The sequence below is a fragment of the Crocodylus porosus genome, unplaced genomic scaffold (assembly GCF_001723895.1).
Source record: "Crocodylus porosus isolate Cpor-Errol unplaced genomic scaffold, CroPor_comp1, whole genome shotgun sequence".
NCBI classification, from domain to species: domain Eukaryota; kingdom Metazoa; phylum Chordata; order Crocodylia; family Crocodylidae; genus Crocodylus; species Crocodylus porosus.
In genome coordinates, this window is record NW_017728909.1 from 42,713,351 (window position 1) to 42,740,769 (window position 27,419).

Sequence of the window (27,419 nt, forward strand, 5' to 3'; positions counted from 1 at the left end):
TTGACCCCAGTACTCTTTCCTGCCATGGCAGGGGGTCAGACTTGATGATCTGCTCAGGTCCCTTCCAACCCTACTAACTATGAAATTATGAAACTATGAATGTGTAGATGCACCCAAAAGCACCCGTTTAACTCCAGAATAACTTGCTGAAGTGTTCTTGCTCCTGATTGGCACTGTGCAACTAATCCATCCATTTTTTTAACTTTAGCTTTAAAGAACTGTACCTTTTGCAAATCCCAGTCCTGTGGTTCTTCTTTGGAGGCGCATCTCAGTATAGGCAGCTTCTACATCGTTTATTTTAGAAAGTAAACACATTACATGTAGTTTTGTTTAGAAAATTAATTAAAATAAATTCATTCCATTTTAAGAATCATGGATGTTTGAGAATAGGTGACAACTGTAAGAAGCAGTAAGGCAATGTTCAGGTATACAATTCAGAAAAAAATAATTTTGCTTAGAAGTTCTTTTAGCAGAAATGTTTCAGTGGAAATAAAATTTGCAGCATTTCCATATTAACACAATGTTATGAATGTTATCATCTGTAAATAACAAATATTATTTTTAAGAGAGGGTTTTGATCGAATTATACCATTTTTTTCATCTGAATAACGGTCCAGATAACAAAGTTCCAAACTTTCTTCACATAAAAGGAGGTCTGCAAAATCCAGAAGCAACAGCCTTTGTTCCACTAGAGAACTGATTTAGGACATGTTGACCTTAATTGCAAATGACAAATTATGTTCTGAAATGACTTTTCAGTCAGTTTGAAGGGTAAAATTATGTTGCACTGAGGGCATTGTAAAAAAAAATGTAATTGAGTATAAAGACCCAGATGTTAATTGGTTGGTGGAGCCAAGCACAATGCCAAAAACTCTGTTGCACTGAGCACTGAAGAAATCTATTCTCTGGGGACCTTTGCTGAGCTCCTAGGAGCCACAATGGATTTGATTCCTCTGGAATAATGCTGAAATAGTGGTCATCACAACCACAACCAGTGGACATTTTCTGATTGTACACACAGGGTCCTCCAGGGAGCATAAATACTTGTGTTCTTTACACTGGCCTATTCAATGAAAATGTTGGCTACGTGTATCAAGGGCAGGGTAGTGCAGCATCTACCCTAAGGCACAGTGGGTATGTCTACATGAGATGCTAGCTGCACAGTAGTCCAATAACACTGCACAGTAGGTTGACAGGCAATAACTGTGCTAATACACTACTGTACAGTAAGCATTACTAAAAACCTGTGCACTGGTGCTACTGCTAAGTAGCATTAGTTACTCTGCGTTGATTTAGTATTTGTTTAACCAAGTACTAAACTTAATGCGCAACAACTATGGTACATTAATGAACATGTAGATGTGCCCAGTGGGCATGCAAATAAGCACCTATATTTTGAGCAACACTATTTCCTACTGTGGGCATGAGCACTCCCTTGTGCACTTACCACACATATAGTTCTGTAGTGAAACCTGCTATGTGGTTGGCTGAGTCCTTACTAATTTGTTTCAGATTCCATCCTGATTATGGCATGCTGCATGAAGCCTCTTACAGTGAATTGTTCAACATGTTGATTGTAAGACCACACAGCAGCAATGATCTCCTTTCGACCTGTTTGGTATTTGTGGTAGAGGGAAGCCAGCCAGATGGGGTTTTACTTTTCACTGGGTGACAGTCACAGCTCAATCACAAGACTGTCAGTATGCAGAAATTGCTACCCTATACAGATCCCTTATGGTCCTTCTACACATCAATGACTTCAGTTCCAAGAATGGTTTTAGTCCAAAGGCCACGGAAGTTGGAGTCAAAATCCATGGGAGAGATTCAGATGAGAGTCTTCCTGAATGTGAAAAATTAAAGATTGATAACTCTGAGCAAGATAGAGTCTATTATGGGATTGAATAATATTTGTACAAACCAAGAGAAATCAGAAAAGGGAAGGAATATCTTACAGGAAGTAATCAGAGATAAGTGTAGTTTTTCAATAGCAGGCAAAAATTAGACAGTCTTTCAGGAGAGATGGCCTCCATAGAGGAGAAAAGAGCAGAAGGATTGTGGAGAATCTTGAAACTAGGGTTGGCCTCAGAGTAAAGTACAGGATCTGGAAGAATGCATTTAGGAAGATTTTAAGAAATGCAGTGAACAGAGGATTTGAAAGTGATAGATTCTACATTTTAAGAAGACTGGAAGCATTGAAGCATAAGTTTACCACATGCAGTTTGTTGTTATGTTTGTGCAATAATGATCCAAACACAAGTCATCTGGTGAAAAGCAGTAGTATTATTGTTATAATTCTGGAATATGAGCAATAGTGGACAGTGCATCAAGTAAGAACTTGTACTGTGAAAAACTGAGAAGAAAATCCACATTACTCTGGAATACACGGAGAGATGTATTATTAGACTATATATGATTGACAGTCTCTTCCATCTTTACTTTTTGACCTGGAAAATAGTAGCATCTTCATATTAGATAGATGATAGCATTATTATCTCTAAAATACAGAACTGTTTCTAGGGTCCTTAAAACTGAAGAGAAGTCAACATAGAAGAAAGATCAGGGAAGAGTAATAAAGTGCTTAACCAGCTGAGTTAAAAATGTTTACATTTTCTGTATTTTCTTTGACATCTAATAATAGCTATAAATCAGTCATTTGCGCTAAAAACTGAAGTTAGCCTTAGCAATCATCCTAAGAAAAGCTGAGCAGAGAGCAGGAAACTGCTCTCATATTCAAAGGCTCCAGTACACAAATAGTTTTACAAGAGCAGATGAGTCTCAGGAGTGATGACCTTGGTTATCAAATCTTCTGAAATAGTTTCATTTCTGATGTCTCAAAAGATTATGGCAAATTTTCATAAAACTCTAAATACTAATGCTAGAGAGGCATTTTATTATTGACTGACTGGTAATAAAATTATGCCAAAATGTACAGGATGTTCTGCTGCCTATTAACTGCATTCCTGATTTGATCTGCTTCAACATTTATTGCTTAATCTATTTCTTTAATAATTTACATGATGATACTCTTTCACATTTTCCCTCTGTTTATTGTTATACTTATATATGACAAACATTGCTGTAGCCAGTGACAGGATTCTGAGACAACATATAAACGTTATGGAAAATAAAACACTGAAATGCATTTGATGAAATGAATTTGTGCTTGTAGAATTCTAGCATTTTTATATTAAGAAACAGAAAACTGTACCATATGAATCATTCTTAAAAGCTGCAGTTTTATTTTACTAAAATATCTATGTTAAAAACAAATCTGTGCCTGGTGTGGAATTTCACTGCATCAAGTGTTACAATATTTTTGTTTTTATTACAAGCAGGAGAATGCATGTAGAACAAGTGTTAGGAAACATGACAATAAATTAGAATATAATTTACAAAAGCAAAAATAATAATAATAAAGTAACAGTGTACCACATTAATACTGAGTATAAAATAATAAGCAACTAATCACAATAATACAAAGGTAATTTCAGTCTGTATTATTAAGGATATCTATGTGACATTCACTCCATTAATAAAATTCCTAATGAAATGGACTATTTCTGGGTGTATACACCATGAGGGCTTTATCTATAAATTTTTTTCCTTTTAGTTTGATCTGCCTCATTTGATGGTATTGTTGAATGGAAGTCCCGACACCAGATTGCTCTTTGCATTTAGTACTCTACTATTCGATTTGCCAATAGTCTATACGCCAATAGTCCTATTGTCACTATTTAGGAACATAACATTATTTAGCTTAGATTACATAGGTGGCTACAGTGTAGCAGCAGCAATGAACTGTGCTGTAGAAACCAATGATGTTTCTTTTCCTTTCAGTTAAGTTTTATTTTCATGTCTTAGTCTGAAGTGTTGGTTAGTTTGTAAATCCAAATACATTCTGTGCTTTGTTCCCTTTAACAATGCAATTCTATGTTGCTCCAGGGAGTTCCTTAAATTCCAACCTCAGTGCTGTTTTATGTTGCAGAGTAAACATTAGACTCCCTAGTGTTTTAGCACCAGTTAGAGAGCAAAATGTGTCTGTGGAAACACTCCTTGCAATTTTAATGTCTTAAGTGAGGTAAAAAAAATCTTTTTTTAAAACACTCAAAAGAAACACTTTCTTGTTGGTTGAAAAGACACATTAGCTAATAAACACAATCATGCCCTGGAGAAAAAAAGACCCTGATATAAAGAGGTCTCTCGCTTGGAGAATGCCATGGTAACACCTTTCCCTTTTATTGTATTTTGACTTAGCCAAGGCATGCTAGCACCATGGTGTTCTCTGAAAAGGATGTATAAAGGTCATTCACTCACTGGCTAAAATGTATATACTGCCCTTTATCCATGGGTGCTTGTACATGTGACTACCATGATGTACATGTGACAAAAATGTTCCTTTGTGTGGCTTAATGGTGTTACACATTACAAATACAAGAGGGGTTTTTTTGCGGGGGGGGACATATGAGTTTGCATTGTTACAAACTAAGTTACATCCTGATGTAGTTCAGTTTGCACTGTTGCAACTTGGAACAGTGACCATTAGTGAGCTCATGCCCTGGCTGTGGGAGAGGCAGACAAGCTCCACAGAAAAAAATGATCAGGCCTCTTGCCACTTCTGCCTTTGACAGGCTCCTGCAGCCAGCAGGATGACTGGGGCAGCTGGGGAACAGCACAGCGAAGTGACAGGAGGGTGGCTGGAGAAGGTGGCAGGGATGGTGCATGAGGTGTGCCGCCACTCGGGAGGACTGCTCACTTCCCTGAGCCTGCCCAGGCTTCCAGTGCCCTGTGCACCATCCCCACTGCCTTCTCTGGCCATCAGCACACCCATCCACCCTCCTGCCACATCCCTGCATTGCCTCAGGAGCAAGCCAGCCCATTCCCAGGTGGCCCTAGGTGTTCTGCAGGTCACAGGAGCCTGCTGAAGGCAGAAGCAGTGAGGGCTCAATCCTTTTTTTCTGCAGAGCCTGCTCACCTCTCCCATGGCCGGGGGGTGAGCTGACATTAATGGCACAGATTAATGACCCCCTAGCTGCAAGAGAGGCAGACAGGCTCTGCCAAAAAAAAAAAAAAGATTGGACTCCTCGCTGCTTCTGCCTTCAGCAGGCCCCTGCAGCCACCAGGCCAATAATATATATATAGTGATGGGGAAAAACCCCTCACCATTTCAATTAAAAACTCACCATTTCAATTTAGGGGGCATAGAATGCAACCCTGAGGACTAAAACCCCATCACATATACAAGCACCACATGTGTACAACTCCTGGCACTTTTTTAAGTTTTATTTTATTTTCTTGGCGCCAGTATCAGTGGGAGCTGTGTACATGGGACTGAAAACAACAGCTGGCCCAGTATGAGCCATACCAAGTCAAATGAAAATTAATTCCACTGGTCACAGGTATATGGAAGTGAAAATACTGGCAAGAGGTAGCAGATGACAGGAATTTGATGGTTGTGAATAAGCGGGCAACACAAAATCCCATATATAGATTGTCAATTCTATTTGCTTTTCATAGTACAAAATCCTGTTAAGAATATCTGTTTTTTCTTCTTAATTCACATTAGTACATCGTGTGCAACACATTTGGCTTATTATTTGTTAAATACACTGACACACAGAGATATCATGTGATTTTTTTTTTCAAATTATTCATTTCACGGAAAGAGTACTTCTTTTAAAAGTGCCATTTCAATTTTAGTGTTAACACAAGATTTTTTCACATAATTTTAATTGCACTACAACAAAGGAGGCATAGCTGGACACAAAAGCACATACATCAAGTACCTGCTGCAAACTGCAAGTGTTCAAGTACAATATATTAATATAAACAAGTATCCACTTTCCTTATCTCCTTGTTGAGTCTCTTATCAAGAGGTGATGGGGAGGAGGAGCCTAACTTTAAGATTTACTCACACTAGATTTTGGAAATGACTTGCCCAAGTAGTTCCGTTTCACATTTAAATTAAATTCAAAGTATTGATAAAAAGTATTCGGTGAATATTAAAACTATGATAATATGACCTAAAAGAGCTTATAAATCTTTTATTCTTTGGTTGTAATCCTTCTCCCCTCTGCTGTAGTCTCCGAAACTGTGCATTCACATGATCTTTCTCATAAATAAATGCCCTTCTATTATATCAAAAGAAGGAACATCTGGAACTCATTGCAACTGTCAGCAAAGTTTGCAGAGGGTCTGCCTTATTTTTATATAGTAGGTTTATCTTTTGCACTGGAACTTCTTGGTGATAGTGAGTAAAAAGCAATGTGTAAAACACAACTAGATATCAGTAAAACTGAGGCCTCTTTATGGCTAGTGATGTAAACAATAGTGAACTGGAGTCAAAATGTGAACCTTAGGCACCCTGTGCAGTGGTAGTGAAGTACTTGGCAATATGTTCTTCACCCAATTGGAGTCTGGCTTCACCATTGTATTGAAATGTTTTTCCCTTTTAGTGGAAATCTTAGCTTCACTTGTACAATGGCAAGATGGCTATAAACCTGTAGCATGGATTTCATTTCATAGCACACTTGTATGTCATGCACCACTGCAATAACTGTTGCACCTCTTAAAACTAAGTCCCTCATGGTTGTTCTGTTTAGTATAGCTTTATTTATGGCTCACAGCAGCGTTCAGGAAATATGAATTATTCCTAAGGGAATTAGCTGTAATGAAAGAAAAATACAATTTTCTTTACTTCTGATTTATAATTGCTCCTTAAATAACATTTCTAAGCTCATTTTATAATTTAAGTTTTGGTGCTGTGTAGTGAGATAAAATAGATAAAATTTTTAAGCTATGTCTTAAGATTTTTGATTCTTCATTACTTCCATAGTAGACCAGGTCATAACAGCTACATTTTGAACAGTTTTAAATACAAATGGATTCAGTGTCATTGCTAAGTCCATAATAAAAATTATTTTAATGGTCCAAGGAGGTAAACAGACTACTGGATTTAGTCAAAAGAACACAAATGTTCCACAGTAAGCTATTCTAGATGTGTTGTGTGGATCTTTCCAATTTGGCATGCCCTCCTTATACTGTGTCCAGCACTTTGGATGAATAAATCCCACTTCATAGAAGTTAAAATAACATTGAAATCCTGTCAGCTGGGGCTGACCAGTGGTTACGTTTTCCACAGGGTAATGCATTTGCAAGGACGTCAATCTCATTCCACTGTGTGGCTCTCTTTGATGGACACATTTCCACAATGATATAACAAGGCACTCTCTCTCTCACTTTCTGTGGGTCAGTGTCCTTGGCAGGTCTTACAGCACATCTGTCTGAAGTATGCTCGGCTGCAGAACTTGAACTTCAGCACCAGTGGGCAATAAGCCACTTTGTTCACATCTTTGCACTCTAATGATTGAGGGCATAAAAGAGTGGGGGAAAAAAAATCAGAAATGCAAATTTACAGTACAAAATTACATTTCTTGAGATTGAGCATGATATTACCATGCCTATCCACCTTGTCTTCTATGTTGCTGTTCTTTCCACTACAGCCTAGTAGAATTTTAAATATATATTTTAAAAGTAATAAAAATGTTTGCAAGGCTTCTCTCCCAGATGTTTATAAATGTGTGCACTTTGTCTTGAAAGAATTACCATTTATTGGGACAAATGATCACTTTAGATAGCTAGGAAATATGAGTCATTGTTCTTGTTATAATTTTATAGCTTCTTTCTCAGGAGTTATTTTATTAATCTGCGAAAGGTTATCCAAAATATAATACAAGTTGAATTGTTGAGTATTATGTCTGTGCATTTATAGGAATCTGTGAAACAGAATGTACACTAGAGACAGCAGCACCAGAGAAGATGAAAAATGCTAGAAAGATGCAGTAACTGCATAGTACAGTGGGTTTTACTGTAGCTTTAGCCCCATACATGAAACATTGTTTCATGCAAAGGCAAATTTATTTTTACACTTCTAACTATCACACAAAAGCTTTTTCATAGTTATCACTTTCCTCTTAATTTGGCCTTCCCAGAGAAGCAACCACTATTAGATCGGGCTGACAGGGGCCTCTGAGGCAAGAAAAATTGCTCTGCTGTAGGGAGGAAAGATTCCTTCCTTTGCACCTAGTGCTATGCCCTGAAACTGTACTGACTACTCAGACTTGATGCTTGACAGAGGATTTGCCCCTCAGTAAACACCTTCTTTCAAGCTGGTATTTAAATGGGACTTTGGCGAAGAGCCTGGCGTCATGTGTAGGGAAATGGAATAGATGTTCAGGGAGGAAAAGCAGAACCCACAAGTTTGCACTGCAAAAATGAGGTGGAAAATAAATAATCAGGCTTGATTTCTCAGAAGTTAAACTGAAATCAGTGTTTTAAGTTCTTGATTTCACATGCAACTATTTGATACTGCTCAATCCCTGATTACTCACTTTGCCAAATTAAAACAGCCATAAAGAAAAGGTAAGGAAAGCGTTTAATGAGGTATAGGAATTAACAACATATTGAACACTATCATGTCACTTGTCCCAACTTAATAGCAAGACGTGGTGACCAGGAACTGGGGTCCTATTCTACAACTTGAACACAATGAGCCCCTGGAAGCAAATGCAGAACATAATAGACAAACTTAATTACTGTTTTCACACAATCAGGTGTCCTTACATCCTTAGAAAGCAACCACTTTCTACACAATGGGCGTGTCTACATGAGACTCCTTAATGCTCAGTGGACTGTTCTACTGCGCATTAGCACGTCACGGCAAAAACCATGCTAATGCACAACAAAATTAGTCTACTGTGCATTAAATGTTACCAAAAAAAGTTTTCCTTTCCTACTGTGCATTAGTGCAGCTGCTGTGCCTTTATCTAGTACCTGATATTAAAGATACTAAACTTAACACGCACTAGCAAAAACATATTAATGAACATGTAGATGTGGCCACAGACCCCCATCAAAATATTTGCCCTACAAAACCATAATTACAAATGCTTAATATGGAAGTTGGTTATCTTGTAAAGGGGCAGTATAGAAAATGGTTGTGTATAGAAGGGCAATGTGTGACACAAGTCTGTCATCCTTGTAACATACTTGGTCATTAAGCCCAACTGGAAACCCCTGTGTGTGGCTGGGAAGCCATGTGATAGGAAGGCATGGGGCTTTGGGGCACATAAACCCAGTGACTAAGTCCAAGCAGACAGTCTGGGCCTACATGTTGCAGGGAGAGGAGCTCCCAACAGAGAAGGGCTGCTGAAGACAGATGAGCAGGCACCCAGGTCATGCAGGATGAAAGGTCTCCAAGGGAGGCATGGTTTGCAGGCACTGTTAACCCAGAGTGTGGAAGATGTTTAGTTTGTGAAGCAGCTTGCTTGTGTTTATATTATGTTTTGAGCTTGATACCTGAGGACCAGACTGTGGCTATGAGGAAAGTATGGAGGGGTTCCTGGTGGGGCACTCTGTGACAGGCAGCCCAGCGTGGGGTCAGAGATCCAGAGGACTGAGGCTGACACAGTGGGAGCAGCCCAGGCTAGTGTCAGGGCCCCAGAGGGCTGAGGACCAGGGACACAGAGAACGAGACAGGGCCAGGGGTCCAAAGCATGTGAATATGAGATAGGGCTGGGGCACAGGAGCCAAGGTCTGGGGCAGTGGACCTGGGCTGCTGGGTGCAGGCAGAATAAAAGGGCCAAGGCCAAGAAACCCAAGGCCCAAACAAAGGTTTGGGGCCTGAGAGCCAAAAGCTGCATTAGGGCCAGGGGCCTCCACCCAATGAACATGGAGTAACGTGTGCAAGGCATGGGTGTGAGTGCAGGGGAGGACAGAGGCCACAAATATACCCAATAAGGCAACTGGTAACCTGAGGCCCTGATGGGGCCAAGAGGGCCACAACTTAGTGCACAAAGACAAGACTGGAGCCAGGCGGGTGCAAGAGGTACCAGCTGGCTAAAGTAAACAAAGCTTACTCTGGGACCCTGGAGCATCCTCCCATAACACCAGTATATTTCCAACAAGGTGTGGCAGGTGAGGAAAATGGAGGGTACCTGTAGCAGGGCACTGAGGTGCCTGCTACTTGTAGAGCAGCAAGTAAGGAGCCCAGCTGTGGGTTGCCAGGGAGACAGGTGGGAGTCAGCTGACCGGAAGAGGCAGGGCCTTGCTCCTATATAGCTTCCAGGCTGAGGCATGAGGACACGCCCACTGTGTAGAAAGTGGTTGCTTTCTAAGGATGTAAGGAAACCTGTTAAGGTGTCTGGTAAGGTGTCAAGATACATGCTTGACTATGAGGTACCTTTTCCCCCTTGTTTTTATGGGCTTTTATCTAGCATTTAATTTGTATAGTTTACTAACATGCTGGTATAGTAATTTTCACTTGTTCACATCTAGGTTTCTTGCATATTAATTTCCTAATATTACAATTCATCATTTGGTATGACAGTTGTCTTGGGGCTGGGGGGAAGATAAGAAGTGGGCCTGTGGAGAACTAAAATGCAGATTCCTGAACAGAGAATACATTTATCTATCAACAAACACTTAGAGGGGCAGGGAAATCAGAGGGGGATCTTGGTGGACCAAGAGACCCCACATGTTATATGTGGTGCTAAAAAAGTAGCATTACAGAGAAGCTCCTGTACAGAAGCATCCAGGAACACTTCTATAGCACTTCAGCCATTTTTGTAGTGCTATGGGGAGATGCACACCTGTGCCCTCCACTTCTGTAGTGCTACAGGGGAGTACATAGCACTACAAATAAAATGTCTCACCATGGCTTTGAACAAAACACTTTGGAACTTTTTTGCAGCCACTGTGTTAAATATCAGTTTTGAAATAGATATGGTGGTTGATGAAGTAGCCTATCCTGCATTGGACAGCCAAAGGAAGGTTTAGCAGAGCCATTTTTATTCCAAGTAGGAGTGATAGCCACAAAAATCACTGTTACTTAATCAGTCTGATTCCAGTGGTTCCAGTAAACCACATATATTAACCTCTCCTTTCCTGAACTCTATGACCAGAATGGAGCATACTATGAAATTATGTGTTACATAACAGCAATAAATACAAAATGACACAGTGCCCTCAGTTACTGAGGCTTCAAAGACACACCACATAAACTACATGGAAAATTGAAACTACATGAAAGAGAATAAAATAGCATTTCAGACAGGGTTTCAGGTGACCTTGCACAGTCTGGATTCAGCTGCCATATGTACTCAGAAAATAAAATCATTCTAAATAGGTTTTCAAATGCCGTGATACTTGTCTGCAATTCACTTCCAACAGCAAATGTAATGTTACTCTATTCAGTGGCAGTCTGTCAAAATCTGGCCTACAGTACACTAACTCTCCAATGAAGGGTTTGCTGAAACAAAGAACTAAAGCTGAATGTGACAAGATGCGTCACCACTTTCTTTGCTCACCTCTTATTCTGAAATTTTGACATTATAAAATAAAAACTACCTCAAAGCTTTATACCAAAACAATTGTGGCAAAGGCTATTAGTAACACACACTAAATTGCAGTGATACTCATTATGGATCAGTTGTATAGTGGGTATATAGCCAAAGTTAAAACATTCTTGTTTAGAAACAAAACATTATTTTAAAAGATTTTTTTAAAGTCTTATTACAAACAACTAGAATTGTCTGCTTAGCTCAGTCTACTTGGAAAGGAATGCAAAGGAGTTGATCTTTATGAAACGAAAGGCTTTCATGTAATAAAGTCTTGAGATTAGTTAGCTCTTGCAGATTAGTTAGTTTTTTGAAATCCTAAAAGCTGTCACCTCCAGCATGCTGAAAGAAATTTGCCTGACCATTTACTTCAAGGTTGACATTATAATAACACAAGCAATTTGCTCAGGTAGGCTTCATGGGCAGAAGCCATTTCACAAGTTAATTCAAGAACATTCAGCTTCTGTCATGTTTAAGAGGATTTATTTAAGATCAAGGGCCATGTCAACACATGGCATGGCCATTTGGGTCCCTGGGAACAACTAGCCACGGCGCACCTTGTGCCTGGCTAGTTGTCCTCAGGGAATGCCAGTGCAAGCATGCTGTGGTGCGCAACACTGGGCTGGCCCCCGCCACCTTACCTGGGGTTCTGATGGCCTCCTGGGGCTGCAGCTGCAGTGATTCTGCTACATGGAGCCTGGCTGGCGGTCATGTGCAGCTCCAGGTAGCCCAGCTCCGCTTCTGAGTGGCACATGCTGCCCAGGTGTGTGCTGCTCTGCTTTTATTCTCCACATGTTTTTTTGCCCCTGGATATCAAGGGGTCAAACCACCTGTGTACTGCTCCCTTGCACTGTGGAGAACACCTGAATGTGTGGTATGTGGTGCTGCAGACGTGTCATCGCATGGCCACACTTGTCTTGATGTGACCAAGAAGAGCAAGGAGAAAATGTACAATTCATGCTCTTTATTTTAAAACTGTGTAGTTTATACTGCATATAGTTATCAGATGTATATCAATACTGAGTTAGATGTAATAAGCACCTGAAAAATTTAGAGAGAAACTTATTTAGCAGTCAAAAACTAGTTTTGTGCCTTTAGAATCTTGGATCTTTGATTTTTCATAGTTTGTGGCCAAATTTTGCTCATTTGTGTATGTGTTCCTAATGTGTTGTCCTAGAGTAGGCAAACAAGGGACTACCTACCCTGTTCAGAATCATATACATTATGGCGCATCCACACATGCAGACATGCGCCTCTGCAGCAGCTCAAATAGGAGCAGCACAAATTTGAGATGGGAATTTTTGCCTCAGCACACATACCTGGAGACGCACTTTGATGTGGGACAAGTTGTGCCACTTGGGGCAAAATAACCCTGATGGAACTGCAGCCAGGAGGAGCTAAAGCTTGGGGCCAACACCTGCGCTGGCTCCAGCAGTATAAAAATCTGCTCTGGTGAGCAGCTCAGGGCTAGTTGTCCTCAGGAGCTTCTGAGGTCTGGCCACTTGGTATCTCGTGACAACTACCCCTTGTGCTAGCAGGGCAGTCCTAACCTGGAGTGGCCCCTGCACCCTCTACCCACTGCAGCAGTTTGGCAGTGGGGGCTGCTACCTGGCTGTGATCTGCTGCCGCCTGTGACAGCATCCGCCCCCTTGAAGCTGCAGCCCCATGGTTGCGCCCCTGCCAGACCCAGATGGAGCATCCCCCACCCCCTGCCATCTGGGCAGTTATTGCCCAGAAGATGTAATCCTTGTGGTGGCCCGCTTTGAACTATCAAAGCATGTCCTCTCAGCCCTAATGGGCCAAATTACCTCAGAGGCATCACTGCCTGTGCCACTTGTGGGACTAGCCCAGCTCAGTAACATGCAGTACAGGGCCATAGAGCTTCAGGCAGCCCCAGGACCACTCAGGCTGTAACTTAGGACCTGGCCCAGCTCGCTGGGACCACGCGTCATACCAGGAGCAGCAGCTGCTGCCATTGTGGCACATGGGGCCTCCTGGCACAGATCCCTGTGTGGTGCAGGACAGCAGGGTGCAGCACAGCTCAGCCCCAGCTGCCTGGCACCCAGCACTGCCCGTGCCATATCATGCAAACCCCACTGGGCTCAGCACGGGGCTGTGTGCCTTCAGGCAGGTCCAGGCCACTTGGGCTGTCATCCAGGGCCCCACGCCCATTACGGGGACTATCTGTCACACTGGGCTGGATCCTGTGTGCACGGAAGCGGCTTGGTCTGACAGCGTGCGGGGCCCATGCATGCAGGACCTGGCCTGGCATGACAGGTGGTCCCCGTGAGCAGAGCAGGGCCCGAAGTGACAACCTGAGCAGCCCAGAGCTGCATGAAAGCTCACACAGCCACATTGAGCAAGGCAGGGCCCATGCAATGTGGCACAGACAGTGCCAGGTGCCAGGAAGCTGGGGCCAAACCCCATATGGGGGCTGTGCTAGGAGGCCCCAAGCACCCTGATGGCCATTGATACTGCCAGTGAACTGTGGGCCATGCAGGGGGGCTTGTGGGCCTTGCAGAGGGCAGGCAAGGGACCCACTCCTCCCAAGGTGCTCCCCCATGGTCTCCCACACCCTCACAGCACCCTGCTCCATCTCCCCCACCTCTTACTTACCTGGAATGCAGCTCAGGTCCAAGTCGCTGCAGCCTGAACCACTCCTTGCCCTGCATGTTCTGCAGCATGCTGCAGCATCAGGGAAAGGGGCAGGCATAGAGACACTCTGGCCAGCTACCAGAGCATCTCTTTGGAGGATCTGGGCTTCTGGATATTCAGGTATCAAATTTTGAGCCCATACTGCAAATATGCAGCACGGGGAAGGTTATTTTGTCCCCAGTGTGCCTCTTGCTACATCTCAAACTGCTTTGAGATGCAGCAACAGGCACACGCAGGCTCATCTGGACGTGCCCCATGAGTTTATCTGATGCTATAAAATAGCTCTGGAAGTAACTTTATATGTCAATCTTCACCATCCACTTTCATATATCATAAGTCTCCACTGAATACAAAGTCCTGTACTTAGGACAAAACAATACCATGTACTTGCACAGGCTGGGGACTGATTGGCTAAGCAGCAGCTCTGCAAAAAAGGACCTGGGGGTTACAGTGCACAAGAAGCTAAATATGAGTCAACAATGTGCCTTTGTTGAGAAGAAAGCTAATGGCACACTAGGCTGCATTAGTAGGAGCATTACCACCAGGTTGGGGGAAGTGATTTTTCCCCTCTATTTGGCACTGGTGAGGTCATATCTGGAGTACTGTGTCCAGTTTTGAGCTCTCTATTTCAGAAAGGATGTATACAAGTTGGAGAGAGTCCAGTAGAGCAATAAAATGATTAGGGGGTTGGGGCACTTATGAATAGGGGACTTATGAAGAAAGGCTGAGGGAACTGGGTTTATTTAGTCTGGAGAAGAGAAGACTGAGAGGGGATTTAATAGCAGCCTTCAAGTACCAGAAGGCTGGTTTCAAAGAGGATGGAGCTAGACTGTTCTCAGTGGTGGCAGATAACACAAGGAGCAATGGTCTCATGTTGCAGCAAGTGACATTTAAGTTAGATATTAGGAAAAACTTTATCACAAGGAAGGTAGTAAAGCACTGAAACAAGACCCAGAGACACAGAATCTCCATCTTTGGAGGTTTTTAAGACCTGGGTAGACAAAGCCTTGGCTGGTTATGATCTAGTTGGGGGTGGTCCTGCTTTGAGCAGGGGGGTTGAACTAGATGACCTCTTAAAGTCCCTTCCAACTCTATTTTTCTATGATTCTAATACCTTTAATGTCAGCCAAGAGCAGAAATGTGACCCTTGGTGGCAATGTAACTATTTAAGCATTTAGTTGAGAGAAAAGTTAGAAATATGAACTATCTTCATTAAAAAGAAATTTTAACATCTTTTCTTTGTCTTATTTTTCTTAGAAGATCATGATATTTTCCTGGTGCTAGTACTGAGTTATTATGTAATAATAAGGAAAAACTGTATGAAATTATTTCCTAGAAATTAAGAGGTGATAGAAAAGGACTAAGTTAGGGTCATTAATAAGGAGCTATTTTTTGTTACTTGGCCTGGACAAAAAACACCCGTTTATAAGCTCATAATCATTAGCAGGCAGAATTTATTTTTATATTGCTACTTTCATTAACATCAGTTGGCCAAAAATAACGTTAAGACACTACCCTATCTAAATAGGAATTAAAAATGCTAAAATAAGAATAGCAAAGTTAGTTGTAAGGATACTTTTCAAACAGTATGAGATTATAAATAGAAGCTTCTGAAATGTGAATTCTTAGAGACAATATAAGATGCCCACTGAAGCTCAGAGAATCACACAGGATCATGACTGAGTTTTTTTTGGGAAGATTTAAATTTGCTCCACTAGTCCCACAAAAGTCTCTATTTGACTAGCTTTCATGCTAATTTTGAATCTGTAAAGTCAACCTGAATGGCTACAGCAACTGTTTACTGTCTTTCAACTAGATATAAGTATTAGAGTAAATGCATGCATTGTTATATAGTAAAAACCTGAATGCCAAAAAAGAAAGACTACAGTGTACTTGAGCTTTCCACATTAAAAAGCAGACCATTGTCCAATACAAGTAGGATGATAAACCCCAATTTTGTTAGAAAACACCAGTAAAATATATTGCATGCTGTTTGTTAAAACATACTCTTAATATAGTAAGAAACATCAAGTTTGCACAATCAAGCATTTAAAAGTTAGAAAATGCCAGAATTAAAGCTGTCCGTGAAACTTTAATTTCACCCCCTTGTGTGCATGTATTATGATACAGGCTTCAATTACACGATCACATACTGTTTTGGGCCTCACAGGACCCAGACTTCATTCAGTGTAAAGAATGGAATGTGCTCACTTGATGAGCAGCTATTCAATATTGTTTTTGTCTCACTGTTCAGTGTGTGGCCCCATGCTTTATTTAATGCATACTATTCAAAACCTGATCTGAAGACAGGATTCTTAATTTCCTCACAGGCTTTTCTGTGCCACTCATCACTATAGAATTGGAGTCCTTCATAAACAGAAATACGTTCATTTTCACACTAGTTCTATGAGCGGATTATTATCCCCATTTTACAGAAAGGGAGCAGAAGCATAAGGTCAGAAGTATCCACTGATTTGGGGCACTCAATCTGAAATGCCTAAAGACTGACTCTTTAGATTATTTAGCATTATATAAGGCTCTATAGGTTCAAAGCACAGCTCCTCTTGACTTCAGCTGCAGCTGTACAAGTCAGACCCTAGGATTTAAAGTCAGTTAACAAAAGGATAAGGAAATTAAAGACCACCTGTGAAAGTTAAGTTTTAAGTAACTTGCCCAGGAATCCTATGGCACCAGCAAGACTAGATTTCAATCTCCCACGGCAGCTTATAGATTCATAGATTCATAGACATTAGGGACTGGAAGGGACCTCATAAGATCATTGAGTCCAGCTCCCCTGCCATAAGCAGGATGTCTGCTGGGGTCAAATTATTCCCGCAAGATAAGCATCCAAATGCCATTTGAATGAGTCCAGTGTAGGTGCTTGCACCACCTCTTGGGGGAGTCTGTTCCAGACCCTGGACACTCAAACCGTAAAGAAGCGTTTCCTTATGTCCAGTCAAAATTGGCCTTCCAGAAGTTTGTGGCCGTTAGACCTTGTTATCCCCTGGGGGGCCCTGAGAAACAACTGTTCTCCCAGCTCCTGGTGCACGCCCCTTACATACTTATAGGCTATCACCTTCTTAATCATAAAGATCGTAAAGTTGTCCTTTTTCTTCATGCAATCCCCTGCCGTATTCACTACGCACCTTCAGCAACAAAAGAAGCAGGTATTCTATAGCTCAGGGGCAGGCAAAACACACCATTCTATCCAACCTACAGGTCCCCTAAAAAATTCCAAAAATTACCTGCCCCTGGCTGCCTGTCAAAGATGACATGGTGCCAGTGGCAGGAGGACCCAGGGGAAGCTGGCAGCAGAACCTAGGGGAAGCAGGAGGCAGCAGCAAGGTCCGCCCAGCCCCGCCCCACCCCACCGCCCAAATGGAAGCCTCTGCCTAGCAGAGGCTAGTGACCCTGGGGCTGTTCCCCACCCCTCCCTCCTGGACTGCAACTCAGTTAACAAAGGTGGGGCAGGGGAGGGAGGGGAGGACCAACAGCAGCTGCCTCAGTCCTCAGGGCTGGGCCAGCTCCTGCTGCATCCTGCTGTCCTGGTGCTACAGCTGGGAACTGCATGGTGCTGGAGTGGACAGTGCGCAGATGGGGGTAGGAGAGGGGGGAAGAGAACCGGTAGCAGTGGGTGGGAAAACAGGGAAACGGTGGTGGCAGCAGTGACAGGTGAGGGGAAGTGGCAGTGGGTGGGAGCACAGGGCCTGTGTTGGTGTTCTGGGGCCAGGGCGGGACGGCAGGATTGTTGGGCCTGTGCTGGCAGGGGCTCTATGGAGCCAGGCTGGTATGCACCAGCAGGGAGCAGAGGGAGCTGATCTGGCTCCATAGACCTCCTGCCAGCCTGGGCCCCATGCTCCTTCAACCCCACTCTGGGCCCCCACCGGCTGTGGCCCCGGGGCACCAGCACAGGCCCCATGCTCCCGCCCACTGCCACTCCACTCCCCCCCTTCACCTGCCACTGCTGCCACTGTCATTTCCCTCCTTTCCCACCTGTCACCTCTGCTTCTCCCCACAACCCGCCTGCATGCCCAGGCACCATGCGGTTCCCAGCTGTATCTTCAGGACTTCAGGATGCAGCAGGAGCTATCCAGGCCCAGCCCCCATAATTCCTGGTTGCTTGTGTGTGATGCCAGCTGGGCTGGGCCAGCTTCTGCTGCAGTCTGCCTTCCCTACCATGCAACTGGGAAGTGCATAGTGCTGGGGTAGTATAGGGAGCAGGAAGTGGCAGTGAACAGAAAGGTAGGGAAATTGTAGGAGAAGGGCAGTGGTGGCAGATGGAGCGGGGGGAGGTGGCAGTGGAGGAGAGCACAGGGCTCACGCCAATGCCCCCGGGCCAGGGGCAGCAGGAGTGCTGGGCCCAGGCTGGCAGAGGCAGTGGCAGGGGCTCCACCTGAGCACCCTGAGGCCTTACGGCCCAGTGCTGCCACTGGTTGCAGGGACTGTGGGGATCCACACCCACCATGCACACCCCACACCCCCTCACACATTCTAGCCACCCTCCCCCTCCACACACGCCACAACCCCCCTGTCCACCCTCTCCACACACACTCACTTCCCCCCACAAACCCCATACCTACCCACACCCATATCCACACACAGCCACATGCTCCCCCACCTATGTGCTTACACACCCCCAAGCCCCATATACACCCAAACCCCACACCTATCAACCCCTCCCACAAACCCTCCACACCCTATATGCACACATACCCATACATCCACAGCCCCCCACAAGCCTATACCCACCCACCCATATCCCCTACACTCCCCCCACATTATACAAGAGTAAGTATTCATTTAAGCTATTATACAATCACCTCTATGTACAGTATAGAAACACAAGTAAATGAAGAAAAAAATATTTTTTGAAATCAAATTAATGAATGTTGTAGTAGATGTTTGATTTTTTTACTATAATTTGGTATTTTTCTGGTTCCGAGATGGCAAACCTCCTTTCTGAAAGAAGTACTTCTGAGGGCAAAGGGAAGGAATTTTGGTGGCAAAAGTCAGGGGTTAGGGGACAGGACTTCCAGTCCCAAGAAGGCAAGGAACCTGTCTAGGGGCGAAGCTACCCATGTGGCCCTCAACAGCTTACCAAAACTTGGTAATCGGCCCTCCAATCAAAATAATCGCCTGCGTCTGCTATAGCTGATAATCTCTAAGGAACCTTCATTCATCCTCAGAATAGGATAATTCTGTGCATTGATGTAGCAGGGATCCTATGTTAAGAACATGATCATGAAATAAAATGCTAAGAAAACCCTGTAATGTTCCATGTGGAGACAAGAGCTTTATCAAACCAGATCCCTTCCCCACCCTAACTGTCTCTATTCTGTCTTTCCCCATCCCAAGCTTTTTATCTATTCTAATTTTCTTTACTTAGCTCACCCCAGTTTCATCCCCTCAAGCTTTTTATCACAGTTTCCTTTCTAAGGAGGTCATCGTCTAATTTTTGGACTCCCCAGTTCCTCCCAATGTGATCTCACAGTCCTGAAGTCCTTCCCATCATTTCCAGTTCCCCGTTTACTAACTACTTATCTGACCTGTTTGTCCCCCACTGTGTTGTTTCCCCAATCATCTCAATCCTATTCACCATCCTCAATAGGTCCAGGTTCCAGTCTCTTTTCCCAAGTTCCTTATGCTAATCACAGTGCCCTCATTTCCTGCTCCTAGCTCCTGTTTATTCATACAGCCCATTCCCTCTCTCCCCTCTCATCACAGGTATTCATCAGGTCTTTTTTCCTTCCTTCTTGCTACCTCCCCTCTGCCACCTGCCCTCAGTCCCAGTTTCTTTGCCCATCTGGTCCCTGGTTTCCCTTATCTCCACTCTCCTCTTAGATCCCAGTTTCCTCAGCTGCTAGTCCCGGCCTCCTTGTGCAGTCAGTCCCAGTTTTCACCTCTGATTCCTAGCTTCCATTGTTTTTGCTTAACCACACACAACCTCTACCCAATCCCAACTCTCACTCTAAGTGTCCATGCCCTTCCTTTGCCACCCTCCAGTCCTAGTTTCTGCCCTCTTCCAAGCTCTTTTTCTCAATGTAGTCTGTACAAGTCAAAAGTATACACTGAGGCTCCCTCTACACATTACAGTTACTGCACAATTAACTAGTTAATTGAGCAATTACCTGGATACCAGCTACACATGCAAAGTAGTTATTGCACAATAAAAAGCCAACCAGTTATAAAGTAAGACCTCAAAAAATGTGTACTAACTTTATAACTGGTTACTGTGGAATGTTAATTTGCATGCGTAGCAGGGTCTTCATAGATTCGTAGATTGTAAGGCTGGAAGGGACCTCAGATGATCATCAGGTCCAGCCCCCTGCACCAAGCAGGAAAGACAACTGGGGTCAAGTGACCCCAGAAAGTGACTGTCCAGTCTCCTCTTGAAGATTTCCAGAGGTGACTGCACCACCTCTAGAGGGAGCTTATGCCACAGTCTGGACACCCTGACTGTGAAGAAGTTTTTCCTAATGTTGAGTCTGAAACGGGCTTCCAGGAGTTTGTGGCCATTCATAGGTGCCTTGTGTCCAGTTGACACCACCTGGTGGCTGATCCTGCTGACTGGAGGGGGTGGTCCCCACAGACGATCTCATTCACCATAAAAGTGGCCACACTGCTTCCGGAACTCCTACAGCCAGTTCCAGAAGTGGTGCGGCCACTTTTGCTTGTGGCCCTGCCCCTTGGCCAGCACTCGCGGGGTGGGGGGGAGCACTGGTGCTCCCACCTGCTCCCTGCCCACTCGTAAAACAGGGAACATGGCCTGACAGGGGGTGAACTGCAACGCTCGGGGGTGCACATGCACTCCTATGCACTGCCTACACTTCACCCCTGTGACCATTACTACTGGTTTTCCTCAAGGGTGCCCTGGTGAACAGCTGTTCACTGAGCCCTTGATGTACTCCCTTAATGTAGGAGTAAGCTGCTACCAAGTCCCCTCTCAGCTTTCTCTTTTTCAAGCTGAAGAATCCCAGGTCCCTCAGCTTTTCTTGTATGACTTGCTGTGCAAGTCTCTGATCATACAGGTGGCTCTTTGCTGGACTCTCTCAAGTTTGTCCATGTCCTTCTTAAAGTGCAGTGCCCAGAACTGGATGCAGAACTCCAGCTGTGGTCTCAGCAATGCCAAGTAGAGCTGAAGAATCACTTCCGTGGTTTTGCTGAAGATGCATCTATTGATACATGCCAGTGTATTATTTGCCCTGCTGGCTACAGTGTCGCATTTCCCGCTCATATTCATACTGTGCTTTATCATAACTCCCAGGTCCCTTTCGTTCATGGTGCTGGTCAGTGTGACACTGCCAAGTCTGTAGGTAAGCAGGGGATTGCTTGTCCCCAGGTGGAACACTTTACATTTCTTGACACTGAACTTCATCTGGTTCTGATGCACGCAATTGCTAGCCTGTCAAGTCCACCTGTATCTGTAGCCTATCTTCAAGCATAACTTGGTGTCGTCTGTGAACTTAGCCAGTGAGCTCTTCACCCCCATATCTAAATCATTGATAAAGATGCTGAAAAGTACTGGACCAATCACCAACCCCTGTGAGACACTGCTGGCCACTTCTCACCAGGACAACATGGGCCCATTCATTAGGACTCGCTGAGTCCTATTCCACAGCCAGTTTTCCACCCACCTGACTATCTCAGAGTCAAGTCCAGGACACTGGAGATGCATAGGGGCTACATAAGGGGACATGAGATTGGCCATGCACCTCCCGGAAGTGCCAGTCATGAAACTGGAAGTGCTGGTGAAAGTGTACTTCTGGTTTTGCCACTGGTGGTTCTGGCCTCAATGATCAGCCACTGGGGGACCCCCCACCCTGGTCAGTGATCTGGTGCCCCCCAGACACCAGAGGGGAGGCACCAGTTGCCCATGGGCCCATAGTGGGGGAGAGGATGATTGAGAACACAGGAAAGGCATTCTTATTTTTCACATTCTCTGATCAGCATCTGACACAGTCCACAAGAGCCTGAAGCTACAATTGAAGGGAAGGTTTTGTTTGGCCTTGGACTGGAGCATGCTTCAATGATAATGGAATCTATCTGCTAAAACTGAAGAAGTCTCCAGTGAGCATGTGCAAACTGTGATGTTTCAAAAGATTATAATTCAGCCAAATTTGGGTAGGTATTCACAAAAATGGCAAAAGGAACAGGCCTAATACAAATGCCACTTCTCTGCTAAATATCAAGCTCCTGCTTCACCCCCTGAGGCTACCACTACTTTTCAGAAAGAGGTTGCCAGGACTTTTTAACTTTCCAGAATTTTTAACTTAAAAAAACAACATGCAATTCCCTGATCTCATTCTCAGAAATGGCTTCACCTTTTTCACTGAAAACTTAAAAATAATACAGACTGACACATACCAAGGCAAACTGCAGTCATTTAAGATCTGCTAAAGCAATGGGAAATTGGGTGCAATAATGGGAAGCATTCAGCAATCTTAATAAGCAGTACTTTCCTCCCAGCACATAATATATTCCCTGACAAATGTAAATTAAACTGAAGCTAAGGCTAAGAGAACATATGACTAAATTAGAGTAAAAGTAATTATAAGAATATTGTAATTATTCCAAAACAAGCACTAAAGCCCAGGGATCTAGAGAGAACATTTTTAAAGTGTATTTTTGTACTTATTATGGTTCTATTTTAACATACTTAAATGATAGAGATTACACTAAATTTAAGACTTATATGTTTTATTTTTTTTAATCATCCTTGCATCTCTAATGTTGTTCCTATATTATACCATATAAAGTTTTGTCTCACTGTTTTAAAATTAGCAAAGACATTTAATTTTTTAAAATAATTTGCATCTTTGTTTTATATTTTCAAGTCAATGACAAAATTCTGTAGGATTAATGAAGGTAGGCATTCACCCATGGTCTCTGCCCCAACAACCCTGTCTTTGTCAGTAAATTAGACAATGCCATAGAAAAAATGCATTAAAAGTACATGAAACTGTGAAATGCACTTTAGCCATATGGCATCATGAAGATCAGTGAGACTGTTTTACACTTGGACTTTAAAATCAAAATTTCCATAAAACCAACAGTTACCATGCTATGGTATCTGAGACTGCTCAGTAACTCCTTCTACTTACAATAGAGGAAAAATAAGCTTTTTCAGTAGGTAATGTTAAATAACTTTTTAATGAAGTCTGCTGTGGGAGACCAATATTTGTCATCTCCAGATCAGAATTGGTCAAATAGCAGGGAAAAAAAGCTTGTGAATTATTTGTTAATTGAGTAAAGTGGGAAAGGGGAATACAAAAAAATTCAACAAAAAGCAATATTCATTACTATTATTCATGAAGATCTATTCTTTTCAGGAATTGAATGTACAAAGAAGCCAAACTTACCTTCCGTGTTGGAAATGGGAGTACTGTCACATTTGCTTTCACACTGTTGCATTGATGGAGGTCGAAGAGTTTCTGGACACTCACTCGATGCTTGTCCAGTGTATGAGAGGCACTGCACCGTTCGCATTTGTTGTCCTAACCCACATTGTGCAGAACACTAAGAATAAGGGACATAGGAAGAAAGAAGCAAAAACAACCTAGATCAAACTCTAGAACAAGATAACAGGAAAATGAACATGGAAGGGCTATATGTGAAATGGAAAGCCTGTCAATTAAGGATGTGTGCTCACGAATAAACTTAGGACCATGCCTTAATGAACTTCTTTAGTTCCTTCACTTAAGAGTTGAAGCACCTAAAATGTAGCCATCTTGCCACAAAAGGATATCCTAATTGACAGGTTAGGTGTATAGACTTTTTATACAGTGAATGAGGTGGCATACATGCCTCTAAGGCTAGGGACAGAAGTTGTACATAAACTGGTTTAAGTGATCAGACACTGGTTTAAACCTATAACAGAACAAAAGTTCAGTGTACATACACCAGTTTCAAAGTGGCTGAAACTGGTTTAAGATAAACCTGGTTGAATGTAGTAACAAGTTTAACTGATTTGGGTCAACCCAATTTATGAAATTTCTGTCCCAGACCCCTTCCTGGTTCAAGTTAAATCACAGTCCCCCAGCATACCAGCATGCTTTGCAGCCCTGGACTGAGTTGTGCTGTCTGTTCGAGAGAACAGCATTGGCCACACCCCTCTGTTCCCTAGCTGGAGCAGTGAGGGCTGGCTCACAAGGGGTTGTGGGTGAGAAACCTGGCTGGGGACTGCAGCTCTGGGAGGAGGAGGCAGCCCCTGCCACACTTTTCCCACTGGAGTGGAGAGGGCAGGGGGCAAGAGCCTGAGGGGGACTGCCCCCCACCGGCAAACCCTGGCTGGAGTCTGGGGTTTAAGAGGGGCTTTAAAATCTGCTTCCCCAGCTCAGTGTGCTGGCCATGCCCCCTACTCTTTGGCACAAGAAATGTGGGCTGTGGGATCTCCACTCTAACACCTTAGACCACCTGCTCATTCCCCAGGAAGGGCTCTTTGAATATCTGGCTGTAAGGAGACACTCTGCCCTCATGATTATGTAAGATTTATGCAAGGCTTTCTCTTGCCTTCTTGGTTTACATTTAAGTTAAACTAAGTCATGTGTGCTCTCACTGTGTTTCACTGGGTTGTATCTTAGCTTAGGCAAAGATTTTTCATTTATCTTTACTGTGTGCTTGAAGTTGCAAATTTCTGTGTTCAATACATGCTCGCTTCAAAGAAAGGACTATTCTTGTTCAAGCTTTTATGAAGTGAATGTCACTCATTTTTTCCCTACAGACCCCCTCCTCAGCCTGGCAGCCTTAAGCAGGGTGGAGGGACAGGGCTGAAGCCTGGCAGGCACTGCCCCCGTCCCAGGCAGACTCAATCTGGGGTGCCCTGTGGGCCATGGAAGGGATTTAAAAACTCCCACTCTCCAGCATGCTAGCCCCAGGCTAGGGCCTGGCCATGCCCCCTCTGCTGGAGCAGGGAGGGGGTAAAAGCTTTGGAGATTCAGTCCCTTCCCTTTGGCAGTGGCTGTCAGGCTGGGAGGTATGCTCTAGTGTCCCCCAGCTTCTGACCTGAGCCACTGCAGGCATGTAGCTGCATTTCCTGAATCAAAAGTGAATGTCTGTTCACTTCCTTCTCAGTTTAATGTCTGCAGCTTAAACTAACCTGCAAAGCCTGAATCAATTCGGCCTCGGGCTTTTTGACTTCCTGTACTTAGCCTAAAGGGCAATGCAGATTGCTGAGTTGCTTAGCAGGAAGGCACTTAAAGTAAGCCAATAGGAATGCAAGGCCTAGAGGTGGATCTAAACTTCTGGACCTTCTTGAAGTTTAAGTATCAGACTCAGGGTTGCAAGCGAGGATTGTTTAATCATTTTACATTAGACAGGCATTGGTTAAAAACAAAATAACTCTAGTAGCAGAAGCTAGAACCACTACTTCCTCATTACAGGAGAAGGGCCCTAACTACCATGCTACAGACATTCTCTCTTTTATTTGCTCCCCTTCTGCCCCATGAATCTTGCACTTTTGCACACCAAGTGGACCACCTACACAGATGGGTGAAGTTTTTCACCAGTCTCATCCAGAGCACAATGGTTACGGCACTTGCACAGAAAATGCGATCTCTGGGTTTGAGGTTAGTCAGACTGAGGTGGATAAGTGGCAAAAGTACCTATTTACTTCCTGGATAAATGCTTTTGCCATTACGGTACTGGGCAAAAGAGGAATGGCATTTTCTACTGAATTTTATTCATGCTTCTGACAGTAGCTTGGTATGGTTTGTCTCATTGCTGAGGAATCAAGGAGTTTATGCAAATTTGGATCACAACAGACCTGTGGTAGGAATGAAGCACTAAGATGATGGGTCTGGATTACTTTAAAGCATGCACAGCAGCCCAAGTCTGGGTGACTTAGGATCTTGTAAGGCTAAAGTGGAGGCACCTAATCATTCTTGGAGGGCTGTGCGAAGCTTTGGTCACTGATTCAATTCAGCAGAGATTCGGCCCAATTCAGCAGCCTAATCTCTGAATCTGAATTGAATCAGGAGATCCTTTAATCTCTCCAAATCAGATCAGAACCCTCCGAAATGATTCAGAGAGATTTGGAGAGATTCAATGATTCGGACATAAGACACAGCTTTAAATGTATTTTCTACATACCTCAGGGTACCAGTTGACTCGTGAAGGCTGAGATGCTTGGGCAAATGAAGCATCCCATGGGAGCATGCGGGGGGTTCCCAGCATGCTCAGCAGCAGACCTGGAAGTGGACCAGAAGTACTTCCAGTCCACTTGCATGTCTGCCGTAGAGTGCGCGGGGGACCCCCCCACACCCCGGCTCTGTGACTGGTGCCTCCTGGGTTCCAGGGGGCACACAGGGTCCACCTGTGGTTGATCGCTGAGCCAGTGGGATGCAGGGTAGGGGTGGCCCGTGCGCTCAGCAGCAGACTTGGAAGTGGACCGTAAGTACTTCTGGTCTACTTCCTGGTCCACTGCAAGGCACGCTGGGGACCCCCGTGCACTCCCATTGGATGCTCCATCCACCCCAGCAACTCATCATTCATGAGCTGCCTGGTACCTTGAGGTATGTAGAAAAAAACATTTAAAGCTGTGTATATGACCGAATCGCTGATTCTCTGAATCACCACCAAATCTTCCAATTAGGATTCGGTTGAACTGAATTGAAACAGTGATCCAAATCAATTAATCGAATCACTGTGCCCTGATTCAGGCCAAATCTCTGAATCTGAATCAAATATGGCCCGTTTTGCACACCCCTAGTAGCCACAGAGTCAAGTACACATGAATAATTCTATGCAATTTACGTGCCTAAATCCTGGCTAACTCCTGTTTAAGCACCTTAGGAGATTGATTAGCATCACAGGCACGAACCCTGAGAAGTTAGAAAAATCCTTGGAGAAAAGGGTATTGGCTCCACTAAAAGATAGCAAATATAGCACTTTTCCATCCCACCCCTTTTTTTGGCTAACACAGAAAAGGACATTCATAAGACAGTTTACAATTTTGCAGTACATCCAAGCATCTGGTTTACACAGGAAATGAAGAACAATGCCATGCTAGCCGCCTGAACCAATTCAGAGTTGAGTGCAAGAGAGTATAATTTACACTACCTGGCACATCATATGAATTTAAGCAAATATCTTAATTTGGAATCTTCTAAAACTTGCTTGTTTACCTCAAAGAAAAAATTGCAAAGGAAAGAAGCATTTAAATCTCCCTATTATCTTGAGAGACTTCTGACTTTTGAGATAGCAGTGCTGAAATATTAGAAATATTTCAAATCTGCTCAATCTCCTAAACCAGGGACATGTAAAAAAACAAAGAAAAAAACCCCACCCACCACCCACCCCCAGACCCTAAAACAGAAAAATCACATTAGTTGCTGCATAAAACTAATGACCTATTCATTGGTTTCTGTGGGGTTC

The 27,419-nt window shown here is 43.6% G+C and overlaps 1 protein-coding gene across 1 annotated transcript in view; it reads right to left on the minus strand.

Annotated features, from left to right (window-relative positions):
- Positions 1–5,274: 5,274 nt before the first annotated feature.
- ADAMTS6 (ADAM metallopeptidase with thrombospondin type 1 motif 6) overlaps positions 5,275–27,419 on the minus strand; it is a 346,787-nt gene continuing 324,642 nt past the window's right edge. The window contains exons 24-25 of the mRNA XM_019532140.1: positions 23,408–23,564; positions 5,275–7,356 (exon numbers count right to left, since the gene is read on the minus strand). Coding sequence (XP_019387685.1) covers positions 7,247–7,356; positions 23,408–23,564 — 267 coding nt within the window. The 3' untranslated portion in view covers positions 5,275–7,246. The remainder of the gene's footprint in view (positions 7,357–23,407; positions 23,565–27,419) is intronic.